At 46.8% G+C, this 12790-nt stretch overlaps 1 protein-coding gene across 2 annotated transcripts; it reads left to right on the top strand.

Moving 5' to 3' along the window:
- The first annotated feature begins 216 nt into the window (after positions 1-216).
- LOC140275684 (serine/threonine-protein kinase Sgk1) lies at positions 217-11870 on the top strand. 2 transcript variants are annotated; one of them, XM_072371210.1, is made up of 13 exons: positions 217-418; positions 7511-7586; positions 8121-8199; positions 8286-8326; positions 8415-8472; positions 8557-8640; positions 8717-8848; positions 8923-9035; positions 9138-9261; positions 9342-9437; positions 9525-9680; positions 9764-9853; positions 10234-11870. In XM_072371210.1, the coding sequence occupies exons 1-13, from the start codon at positions 391-393 to the stop codon at positions 10396-10398; spliced, it is 1242 nt and encodes a 413-aa protein (XP_072227311.1). In that variant the 5' UTR covers positions 217-390; the 3' UTR covers positions 10399-11870. The 2 variants fall into 2 exon arrangements, with proteins under 2 accessions (XP_072227311.1, XP_072227310.1); XM_072371209.1 differs by lacking the exon at positions 217-418 and adding an exon at positions 6977-7145.
- Positions 11871-12790: the final 920 nt, after the last annotated feature.

Raw genomic sequence — 12790 nt, 5'->3', positions numbered from 1 at the left:
GTGTGTGTGTTCCTCAGGTGGTTCCCGTGTCATGGAGACCGGTTTCCCCTCCGGCGGGACTCCCACGCTCACGGGAGCCGTAACCAGACACCTGCTCTTGTTTGTTCTCTCCAGGTAGATGAAAGACGAGAGGAGGGTGGGGGTGCAGAGGAGGAGAGGCAGGTGCGTCACAGATCTCTGCTTTCAGCTCTTTGGTCTCGGTGCAGGCTGCCGATAAGAGGAGGAGGCGGCAGGGAAACTTATTTGCCTGCGAATCGACAGATTTTCTGACCACAGCCGCAGTGAGAGTCACTGACAGGGAGAGCGAGGCTCGGACACAGGAGGGCGACATCGTTTTTATGCACTCCGTCACCTGGACGCTCTGCAGCAGACGGACTCTGAGCAGCAGGCATGAAGACTGGCAAGAAATCCTTCATCGGTAGGTGCAGCTTTAATTCTGAGCGTCTGGGGATGATGTGCAGCGCTGAAATGCAGCATGAGCGTGCAACTTTTACATCCCAGTCAGGAAAGCACCGTCCTCTCTGCTCGGCTGAACCGTTCCATCCTCTCCTCTTTTTGCTTTCTGCCACAGAAGCAACTGGAAGCCAAGCTAAAGGGAATCGTCTGACCCTCCTTTTCTCATGTTGTCAGGTTCATTTTCTCACCTCATCATCACATTAGAGCTTCAAAATGAAGCCTCTGTGGCGTAACCATGACCGAGAATCCGATGATATGGGGTTTGTCCCCCCTAAACCAGAGGAAAAGGAAACAAATACGCTGTTTTTATAGTGTTTAATGTGTTACTCTCCAGGAAATCCAGTTTCTGGTGTTGTTTGTCACCTTTTCAGGTATCTTAATGGTTTCTTTCCTACATTTTGGTGTCCTGGAAAACATTTAAACCCTTGGAGTCATTTAATAACTCTTTATCCAATGAAACCTTGTTTCATAACCTTTTAAAAAGTGGGAGGGGCCTGCTGAGGCCCCGTGGAGCCGACCAATCAGAGCTCGTCCAGTTTTTTCTCTACAATGACAAAATGACGCATTAAAGGCTGAGTTAATGACAGAGTTCTGGTGTCCAAGTGGACCTGGTCTCACTGAGCAGGGTTACATCCACAGTTTAAGCTGAACTGGTCCAGTGTGACCAGCAGTTACTGACATCCTGCCGCCTCGAACCTCCTCTGTGGGAGATCCGTGAGTCCAGCTGAGCTCAGACGCCGTCTTTAAGCTACTTTAACGGTGATTCTGTGGTTATAAAATCAGGATTTTATTAGAGCAGAGCGACAGTCTGGGAACGCTTTAAGTGAGTCTTAACGGGCTGATTTTCAGCTGATTTTCACGCCATCCCAGTGCAGATGGCGTGCATTACCTCAGCATTACCTCAGCATTACCTCAGCATGGAGCAGCTTGCTCATTAGTCCGTAATCTGATGCCAGCTTCATCTGTTTTACATTAATATTTACCACGTTGATAACCAGTATCATAGTGCTATCTTGTCAGGGTTAGTTAAGCCAGATAACTAGAAGATAACCTGGATATATTGACCCTGCTTCGTGGTACAGGCCCATGAATGGATGGAAACTGTCACTTTACTATAAAATATCTTTTATTTCTTGTTGTCTCCCAGAGTGAAATCTTAACACTGTGGCCTGCAGAAAGGCTCAGAGATGCTTACAAACGGACACACGCTGGTCGTTTCTGGCAGAAATCAGCTGCTGATGGATGCTGACGTGCCTTTCTTAGCAGCATCGGGCTTTCATACATGTTGAGAAGCTTCCAGAGATGCCAGATTTTGGGTTAGGGTTCAGTAAAACAACCACGCTTGTTGTTGTCATCATGAAATCGCTTCCCAAGCTTCATTAGGTGTTTTTTTCCATCTCACGAACATCTCGTAGTGATAAGTGACCTCGTGAGGTTCACATTGGGTGTGCTTGGCTCTGAAAACACAAAACTGGATTAGATGGAGGAGTTTGCTCTGTTCAGGCTTAGCTGAGACATTCAACCCTCGCATCATGAGATACAGGAGCTTCCTCTGGGCGTCGGGTTGCTGCTGCTTCTGTTATTTCATCTCAAAGGAGGCCGTGAACAGAGAAAAGGGAACTGAGAATAATACCGGAAGTAACCGCAGCCTCTGATTCATGATGTTTGACAGACATGTGAGCTGCAGCGAGTGAATGAAAACGTTCTGTTTCTAACGGCTTCCTGCTGAGCTGAGAGCTTCTGTCATTAACTCAGAGTCTCACGGCACTAACTGCAGTCACATTAATGTGGCTAACGTCGCTCTGAAGGCACGATCATCACATTAAAGTTCCACATTTCAGCTCATTCGCTGCCTCTTTTTGAACTTGTTCATCTTGCACTTGAGCTGCCATCGAAGCCTCTGTGGAGAACAGAAAATACTCAAACTACATCTCATCTGCTGCCTGTTAAATCAGGAGGGAAACAAAGAGCGAAACTGTGACTTTCATCGGCCGATCTCTGCGCCACAGTCAGACCTCCGGCCTCTGAGCAACGAGCAGAGGAACCCGTGAGAAGCACCTCAGCGCAGATATGTTTCCAGGCCAGATGCTGATGAGCATGTGGGTGTGAAACTGAAGCAGGACCTGCAGTGTAATCAGACATCCTCCGTCCTCATCAGCCAGCGGCGTCCTGCTAAACCCACGGTTGGTCACCGAGGACCGGCCTCCATCCTCCCTCACAGGCAGCCTGTGTCTCAGGGAAAAGCCTCAGAGATGCATATGTTCACTGCTAATGACCTGCTCAGTGCTTTCATTCTGGACTCATGCTCACGGCTGTTTTTCACACTGAAGATGAGACGTTCAAAAAGGCGTCATTGGCTTGAGCTGCGGTCCAAACCCAGAAGAGAAACCAGCACATCTGAAGCTTACACGTTTGACCTTTTTCTAGTGTGTGTCAGGACATGTTAAGGCGTTAAGATGTGATGATGTCACACACTATTTAAGCCTGCTGCTGAATAAAACTCAGCATAAAGCTCAGAAAGGTCAGAACCAGAAAAATACGGAAATACAGCAGAGAAACGCCAGAGAAACAAGAAGCTAATTTATGATTACATGTCGGGTCTTTCTTAAAAACAAATGATGCCAGTTGGGATCCAGTTTGAGTTCTGCAGGTTATGACCTCCACATGTTCCCCTGAACCCGAGACTCGGAACCACGAGGTCACAGGTTCCCCGAGGAGCCCGATCATGTGATCAGGGAAGATTTAGAGTTAAGTTCGAGGCTGTTAAGTTGTTATGAAATGATTAAATTCATGACATTTGATTTGTTAATAGAAACGATGTTCTTCAGTGAGCTTCCTGTCCAAGATCCTCACGGCCGGATTATAAATCACTCTCAAAGGTCTGATTGTTGCGGCTGCTGCTCGTGACCAAAAGCTTACGTAACAATTTAAAATCATGAAGTGGATGAAACAATCTACAGCACGAGTCTCTGAGTCTGCTGGTCAACTTTTCCCTCCATCTGAACGTGTTTCTCTGACATGTGGTCCAGATATTTTACTGTTTGGTTAAAGTTTCTGAGCGCTGTGTTATTTGAAAGCATTTCAGAGGCCGAGGTTCTGCTGTCATTTGGCTCATAAGCACCATAAACTGGACCAAGGTGAAACCAATAAAGGCACCAGCAGAACCACACTGAAGCTGAGCTTCTCTGATTCATAAAAGCGATAAAAAACTGTCAAATTAACACTCTGTCGGGGCTTCAAATGATTTTAATTTGGTGAAACTGTCACAAAAGATGCTATAAAATGCTAATGAGGAGCTAGAGGAGGCTGGAAGGCATGAAGTGATGCACCAGAGAAGCCAGTTTGAGCTCCATCTGAAGCTAAACTGACTGAGAACTTTCCTCTCTGCATCTTCAGCATCTTCAGGTTGGTTAGAGTTGGACATGGATAGAAACAGGGTCACAGGTTGGTTAGAGTTGGACATGGATAGAAACAGGGTCACGGGTTGGTTAGAGTTGGACATGGATAGAAACAGGTTCTCAGGTTGGTTAGAGTTGGACATGGATAGAAACAGGGTCACAGGTTGGTTAGAGTTGGACATGGATAGAAACAGGGTCACGGGTTGGTTAGAGTTGGACATGGATAGAAACAGGGTCACAGGTTGGTTAGAGTTGGACATGGATAGAAACAGGGTCACAGGTTGGTTAGAGTTGGACATGGATAGAAACAGGGTCTCAGGTTGGTTAGAGTTGGACATGGATAGAAACAGGGTCACAGGTTGGTTAGAGTTGGACATGGATAGAAACAGGGTCACAGGTTGGCTCCAAACGCTGCAGTACGATGTAAAGCTGGGCTGAATGAAAGCAGACACTGGTGGTGACGACATGAACCAGAGAAAGCCTGGGAGGTGTCATGTGATCGGCTCTGGACCGGTTCAGTGTGTAAACAGAGCTGAAGCTGTGAGTGTTGGCTCAGGTTTCCACCCAGGATACAACCTGATAAACTGCCAGCTGGCTCTGCACCAGTCAGTCCACACCACAGCCCACTTCCTCTTCCCCCTGCACAACAATCACTAATAATGTGCAGACTTACTTCTTCTAAATGAGGCGTGACTGTCATGTGTCAGTGGGACAAAACACGGAGCTTCCCACATGTCAGCTGAATTATTCTGAAGGAGGCTGAAGTGAAAGCTGTGCTCTGACAGGAAAATGATGGCTTTCATAACTGAATGATTCAGTTCGTCATCACCTGTAAAGATGCTCGAAAGCTTTGGTTGTGTTAAAGAGACAAAACGGGACGTGTGAGGCAACAGGAAACTAAAGGCCCTGCAGAGCTTTGTGGTGAAACAAAAACAAGATGAATATCTGTAGTGACGTCTAAAAATGGAGAAAATGATGAAGAGAGCTGACCAGAACCCTGTAGCTCATGTAGCTCGTGCCTACAAAGAGCTTAATGGAGCGGCTCCATCTACTTGAATGCTCTTGCAAAGGCTTCTGTCCCAACTGGGTCCCTCCGTTGGTCCCAGGATTGTCGTCTAGCAGCTCCTACACCACGCCTAAGACAATCCAAACTCTGTTCATGTGTCGTCTGATGCATTTATTTAGCATTTATTAACTCCTCTGGCTGCCCTTAGCCGCCTGCATCAGATCTAAGTCCCTGATGTTAGCTACAAAGAGCTTAATGGAACGGCTCCATCTACTTGAATGCTCCTGCAAAGGCTTCTGTCCCAACTGGGTCCCTCCGTTGGTCCCAGGATTGTCGTCTAGCAGCTCCTACACCACGCCTAAGACAATCCAAACTCTGTTCATGTGTCGTCCCACGATGGTGGAATGACCTACCGAGCGCTACCAGAACAGGGGCGTCCCTGTCTATCTTCAAGAAGCTCCTGAAAACCCAGCTCTTCAGAGAGCATCTCCTATCCCAGCACTTACCTTGTACTTCCCTCCCCCCTCTATCTCTGCACTTTATCTTTCTGCTCTTCCTTCTATGCCTGCACCCTATCTCTGCTCTGTCCCCTCTGACAGAGTCGGACTCCCGGGTTCCTTCTATGGAGCTTATTGTTAGCTTTTTATATAGCTGTTATATCTTCATTTGTAAGTCGCTTTGGATAAAAGCGTCTGATAAATACAGAAACAGAAACTCTATGCTTGACCGAATAGTTCATAACACATTGTTCTGCAGTTATTTCAGTTTTACTCTGACTTTAAGGTCAATATTGAGAATCCTGGCACCCAAAAGAAAAGTAGGACCCGAAAATTAGCCAAAATTCTACAAGAAAAGGTCACATTTTGTCTAAAAATGGATTTGTCAACCAACATTTCACAATGATGTGGTTGAAGATGCGCCTTTATGACAACATCTGCACTGAAATAAACCAAATAACTGCTAAAACGTGAATAATAAAGTCTTCATTTGTAAGCTGCTTTGGATAAAAGCGTCTGATAAATACATAAATGTTTCAAGCTCATCGATGTAAAAATGATAATCAGCATTTCTTCTGGTTAACAAACTGCCGACATCTGCCTTCTGAGATCAGGGTTTAATTCAGCCAAAGGTTCCTGTGTTTTTATCTGATCACAGCTCAGTTTATCTGCACAGAAACACGTTTACAGACTCTAATGAGGCTCAGACGCCGACAGCAACGACTCAGGGACAAAGAGAGATGAAACCGACGGACTGAGGGTCAGTCAGACATGATAAAGCTCGATTATCTCTGGAACTGAGGTCCGAGCGTTCACACGAGCTGCTTGTTCGGTACTTTCTGTGGAAGAATAAACCTTCTTGGCTCTGATGTTTTCCATCATAAAGGCTGAGAGCTCTTTCTTCAAACCTGACAGCCGATGATCAGACTGCTGTGAAGCCTTGTTTTTTACCTAAATGAATAGATGCTGCTTGGTGTTTTCGCTGCTCTTTCTGGACTCTCTGACCCTGCAGATAACGTCAGCTGATTTTCTCCTCCGGTACCATCTGCGTTATGGCACACTTATGTAACTTAGAGGGTTAGTGGACCACATCCCCGACAGCTGGACCAGAGCTTAGATGAGCATGATGTCATCTCTGTTTTCTCAGAATTTATATAATTCTTTTCATGCCAGCTCAGCTCCATAAGCTCCTCAGCCGCAGAAATTTACTAATTATTCCATCTGAGGGGAGATTTTAAGATTTAACCGTCCATACAGTGTAGTTATTTCACCTTTATTTATGGTTTCATGAGGGTTTTGCTGGTGATTTGGATCAGAGTCCGCAGCAGAGGTGACGCATCCTGCAGACCAGCCCGCTGCGCGCGCGCGCGCCGATGGAGGGAATCCATTCAGAGAAAATGAGGATGAAGAGGCGGAGGTGGGAGGCAGATGGCCTCCTCCTCCTCCTCCTCCGCTGCGGTGAGCTCTCCTCGTCATCCCCTCGCGCGGCAGAGCGGCACAGCTCCGCTGCGGCGGAATCCCATGACGTCACGGCCCGTTGCCGTGGCTACGCGGCTGACGGAGCAGTGACGCGGCGCGCGGTATAAAGCGCCGCACTGGCTCGCGCAGCGGCAGTATTGAGCTTTGAGTCGTGCTCGTGAGTCGGTGCAGAGAAGGAGCGGGACCGCTGTGGTGTTGTGTCCGTTTTTCTGCGTTGTTTTCCGGATTGATCGCTCAGGATGGCCGTTACTGAGGCTGGATGTGACCTGACTTACTGCAGGATGAGGGGGATTGTGACCGTTCTCACCGGTGAGCTGCGGATAACTTTCACCCCAAAACATCAGCGTTCACTATTTATCAAGACTTGAATTAGTTATCTAAAGGTTTTTATTTAGTTTTTTGGTGAAAATGCGTATTGATAAGTGAAATGTATCTGAGCTGCGGGTGCGCGTCGGAGGAGTCTGCCGGGGTTATGTGAATGGAAAATGCTTTGTTGGTATGAATGAGAGCGCTGGCTGGTTGCATAACCAGTAAACCCGCAGCATTGGAGCTGTTTGGACAACGCGCCAATCTGCACCGTAACGGGACATTTAGAAGTAGATTACAGCGCAGATCTGTTCCTCTGTGGTGCACAATGTGCGCGCGTGTGACCTAAAGGCTTTCTGTCTCTGCAGCTTTCATCAAGGAGAGGAAAATGGGGCTAAATGACTTCATCCAGAAGCTGGTGTCCACCCCGCACATCTGCCAGCAGTGAGTATCAGAGCATGATTTTGGTGTTTAATCGGCCTCTCTGGGTCACTTCCTGTAGTATTTATTTCCGATCATTACCCCATTCATGGCCAAGCCACTGATCCGCTGAGTTTGGCAGGACATTCTGTTAATCTGCCTCCAAGAACCCGGGGTAAGAATAGTCCTGCCATGATGAGCCCGTTCACGGCCTCCTCTGCATAATCACCTCCAAACAAATCCCGCGTGTCCCCTATTGGAGGATAAAGTTGTAATTCCTTTATTACATGAAACACGGCTGAGCCCATCACACGGTGCTGAACTCCGGCTCAGTGCGGTGGAAAATCACCCCGACGGGACACCTGTCCCCAGCAGACAGGGCACCGGGCTGAGCCCACTGGGCCTGGATCAGAGGCTTAAAGCTGTTTCTCAGACAGGTCAGGCAGGTAAACCTGACCTGTCTGAGGTCTCAGACGGTCACCCACACCCCGCTGAGGTCAGGCTCCCAGAGACTCTTTCTGAGCATTAAACACGCGTCTTTTGTTTTCTGTCCTTCAGCGTTGAAGTGAACAACTTCCTGAAGATCGATGAGAATCAGAACGAGGAGGCTGACGATGATCAACTTCCTGAAAGTCCAGTAAGCTCAAACTATTTCTTGACTGACTCACTGTCTGTTGAAAACTTGCCAAAGTATTCACAAACTCCCCTCCTGGTATCTTTCAGCTGTATCTAAATCCCAGAAGTTCCCTGGCGGAGGAAACTCAGTAAGTCTCTGTTTCACAGCTTCGGTTTTCATGAAACTCAACCACCCCAAACATGACATTAAACTCTGATTTTCTTCTTCTTCGTTAGGATCAAACCTTGTGATTTTGACTACCTGAAAATCATCGGCAAAGGCAGCTTTGGGAAGGTGAGTCCCTCTTTGCGGCTGATGTTTTACGTCTCCTCCACCTTCGTGGAGCCGGCTCTGATGCAAACCTGTGCCTCTCTGCAGGTTCTGCTGGCGCGACACAAGGAGACCACGAAGTACTACGCTGTCAAAGTGCTGCAGAAGAAGATCATCCTGAAGAAGAAGGAGGTGCGACGTCACACTCAGTCTGCTTTCCTTCTGTTTTTAAATGACAGCGAGTAATAACCCTTTAATTCGCCTGCAGCAAAAGCACATCATGGCCGAGCGCAGCGTGCTGATGAAGAACATCAAGCATCCCTTCCTGGTGGGGCTGCACTACTCCTTCCAGACTACTGACAAACTCTACTTTGTGCTGGACTACGTTAACGGCGGAGAGGTGAGTTCCGGCCCAACGCAGCAGACCTGGGCTGCGTCTGAGCAGATGTTGACAGCTGTTTTTGCTTCCTGCAGCTCTTCTACCACCTCCAGAGAGAGCGGGTCTTCCTGGAGCCCAGAGCCAGGTTCTACGCCGCTGAAATCGCGAGTGCACTCGGCTACCTCCACTCTCTGCACATTGTGTACAGGTAAAGAGTGGTTGCACGGCGCCCCCCAGTGGACACGGGGAAGCACAACATGGAGGAAGTGTGAGGCGTGTGGAATAATCCCATCTTTTACTCGCTCCTCAGAGACCTGAAGCCTGAGAACATCCTGCTGGACTCACAGGGCCACATTGTCCTGACGGACTTTGGTCTCTGCAAAGAAGGTCTCGAGCCCAAAGGAACCACAACAACCTTCTGTGGGACACCTGAGGTACGGATCTTCAGAAACCTCCCTTCAGGTGACACATTCCAAGTGTTGGACGGGTGAAGACGCATATTCTTTGTTTTCAGTATTTGGCTCCGGAGGTTCTGCAGAAGCAGGCGTACGACCGCACCGTGGACTGGTGGTGCCTGGGCTCGGTTCTCTACGAGATGCTCTACGGACTGGTAAGTGAAGCACGGACCCCTCCCTCTCGGCGCACCTTTCTTCTCAGACCAGATGGGCTGAGTTTGAGCTCCTGTTTTCTTCCACAGCCCCCCTTCTACAGCCGCAACACGGCTGAGATGTACAACAACATCCTGCACAAGGCGCCGGTGCTGAAGCCCAACGTGTCCAACGCAGGCCGGGAGCTGCTGGAGGGGCTCCTGCAGAAGGACCGCACCAAGAGGCTGGGGGTCAAGGATGACTTTGTAAGTGTGTCAGCTGGTTCCCTCACACAGGATACAGAGATCTGAAGCACCTCTTTGCTCACAGAGCTTCTCTTCCCCTGCAGCTTGAACTCAAAAGCCACTCCTTCTTCTCTCCGATCAACTGGGACGACCTGATGGCGAAGAAGATCACACCCCCGTTCATTCCCTCAGTGGTACGTCCCGATGAGGATTTAGCCTCTTTTGTTGGGTTTCATTTCTTTCTTTTATTAGAGCTTTTCCGTTCTGACTCTGAAAGGGAGGAGACTTACTGTGGTGGAACTTTAACTGACTGAATTTTTTAAGTTGTTTTGGGCTGAAAGGGTTTAAGCAGTAATTAAACTGATCATCAGCTCATCGTTTCTGTCTGTTGTGTCAGAATAATTCAGAAGAATGTCTTACAGAAGACTTCAGCTCCAGGAAAGGGGAAAAGATGCTTTTACTTTTATTTCAGAGTGTTGACCATGCTTGTGAAGTTAATTGTTTAAAATCTGATCATCAAACAGTGCAGTGAAGTTTTTTTGAAGCTTAAGTTCTGTCTGTCTTTGCTTCACAGTCGGGTCCCACTGACCTCCAGCACTTTGACCCGGAGTTCACCCACCTGCCGGTGTCGTCCTCTCTGTGCAGCGACTCCCTGACCGTGACAAGCAGCGTCAAGGAGGCAGCCGGAGCCTTCCCGGGCTTCTCTTACGGGCCCCCGGCGGACCACTCCTTCATGTGAACGGCAGCGCCTCCGACTCTCCGTCCTGCGAGCAGAAAGGAAACGGAACAAACGCTCTGGACCGGGTCTTACTCCGAGCGGCCTGGGTGAAGTGGGGGCAGCTCTCTGGAGGATCTGGTGCATGACTTGTGTACAGAGGGACTCTCATGTTGCAGCATCACTGGCTCTAAACGTCTGCCTCAACCATCCAAGACAATTAAACAAGTGTGCCAAGTACGGAAGCACTCTGGGGTCATAAAGCTCAGCAGCTGGAAGCTGTGGCGGCGTGACATGGAGGGAAGTGCCTGAGAGGAGGTGGAAGGAGCCAGTTCCATCAAAAAGAAACACCCGCTTCACATGTTCGGATTTCAGAGCCTGCCGGAGGGGGGGGGGCGCCTTTGTTTTTTCTTTAAAGTTCAGGACGCATCTTTTTTGCACTCGAGGAAACACTGGCTGGAAAAAGTGAACCGTTTTGGAGCAGCTTTGGATCAGAAAGGTGCTTCTTTTCCTGCTTTTTCTTTAACTCTTTGGACAAAAACATGACGGCATTTAAATCCAAGAACCTGCCGGTGACACTTGGACCAAACTAACACGAGCTCCTCTTTCACCCTTTACTGTACTGCGCAGATTGTGTTTTATTTCATGTTTTAAAACCACAAACATCCACGGTTTACTTCAAAGGAAACTCTGCATATATTATGAATGACTAAATACTTCATGTTGTACATATATCTTTACATAAATAGATTTATGAGAACTATATGGCTATATATTCTATTTTTGGTTGGAAATCTCAACCAGTTAACTGATATCTGCTGTGAGGACCTCTCTTATTGATCAGGAGACGCAGAGTTCAACCAGCAATAATGCGCACACTGTAAACCGATATCGATCTTATTTCAAATGTAAGTTGTCGCTGTTTTATTGCAAACTGTGGCGTCTTTAAGATGATGATGTCTTTGTTTTCACGCATCATGTAGAGAAGAACTGTGACTGTCTTGTGCCTGATCCATGTTTGAGATGTGTTCATATCTTTCCTAAAACCGCTCGCTCCCTTTTCTGGAAGATAATCTGTAAAAAGAAGTGCTTTGATACGTTGGAGAGGAACCGCTGGGCTGAGCCGGCGCTGGTTCTGTGGAGAATCTGACCCGGTTCTGGAAAGTGCAATAAATTATTAATACAGAATGTCCTTTTATCACAGGTGTAAGTTATGATTTCTGTTCTTATATTAAGTTATTAAGAGAAGAATCATGTCCACATTTTTCTTTTGGTTTTCGTACTGAAAACGAATTTAATCCTGTTGAATATGGAATAAAACGAGGCAACACACAGTTCTTGATCATGTTCTTCCACATTTGGAAGCTTTTGTTTTTATTTTTATGTGTATTTATTTTCATTCCAACGTGTAAAAAAGATCATTTACATGAATTACTGAAACACTGGACTGTAATCTGTGTCAGAAATGGAAAATAAAATCTCTAAATCCAAGTTAATTGTTCAGTTTGTAATGCTGTAGATTCTACTTTCACAATATGATTACATAAAACACTCTTAAGCCAAAGACCTGTTCCCTCCAAGCAGCCAGACTTTCCTGTAATCTTTTAAGTGATCTTGAGCAATAGTTCTCCAGGCTTTCTTAAGGTCTCCTGAACCTGTGTGCACCAACTCTCCCAACTATTAACACAGTACTTTATGTTAATAGTTTAGTTTATTCTGCCTCAGCAGCACCTTCTGTTTAGTTCAAATGAACCATTATTCATCTTAAACCCTATCTTTGCCTCCTTTTCCATCCTTGTGAGGTTTCAGTCAGATGTAAACATGCAGTTTCCAGCTCACATTACAACCTTCTTCACACATTTGGTTCACAATAAATCACCGAAGCACCAGTAATCACAGCTTTAATGGCTCATTTATGTCAAATGGAGGAAATAATCAACCGGCCAAAAGAATAGTTCATTACGGTGAAACAGTTTGAGTTTCATATCTGCTGTAACGGCAGTTTTATATGAAGATGAGCAGCTCAAAGTGGAGAAACTTTCTGCCTGAAATGAACTTTTTTTTGGTTTTATCTTCATTTTTTATCTTTGACGTCTATATTTTTTTAAATCAACAAGTACAAGCTTTATGTTTAGTCTTTTAAGTCAGTGAGACCTAATCTAGTCCTAAAAAAAAATTAACAGTATTCTGTATTGGTGTAAATGGCAGCTGATCTTAAACTTTGAGCAAAATAACATTTTCCACAGTTTTAAACAAGCTGTCTGTGGGTAAAGAGCTTCTATCTGAAGTAAAACACGCTGAAACAAAGCTGGCAGCATTTAAACTCCTCCATCTGCTCATACAACACCGTATTTCCGCTCACCTGCGCCGCCACACCTGTCGTCTCCCATCGCGCCGACAGCCTCGGTGAATCAAG

The sequence above is a fragment of the Leuresthes tenuis genome, unplaced genomic scaffold, assembly GCF_036924035.1.
Source record: "Leuresthes tenuis unplaced genomic scaffold, fLeuTen1.0.hap1 SCAF_18, whole genome shotgun sequence".
Classification (NCBI taxonomy): Eukaryota; Metazoa; Chordata; class Actinopteri; order Atheriniformes; family Atherinopsidae; genus Leuresthes; species Leuresthes tenuis.
This window is presented reverse-complemented; position numbering and strand designations above follow the sequence as displayed.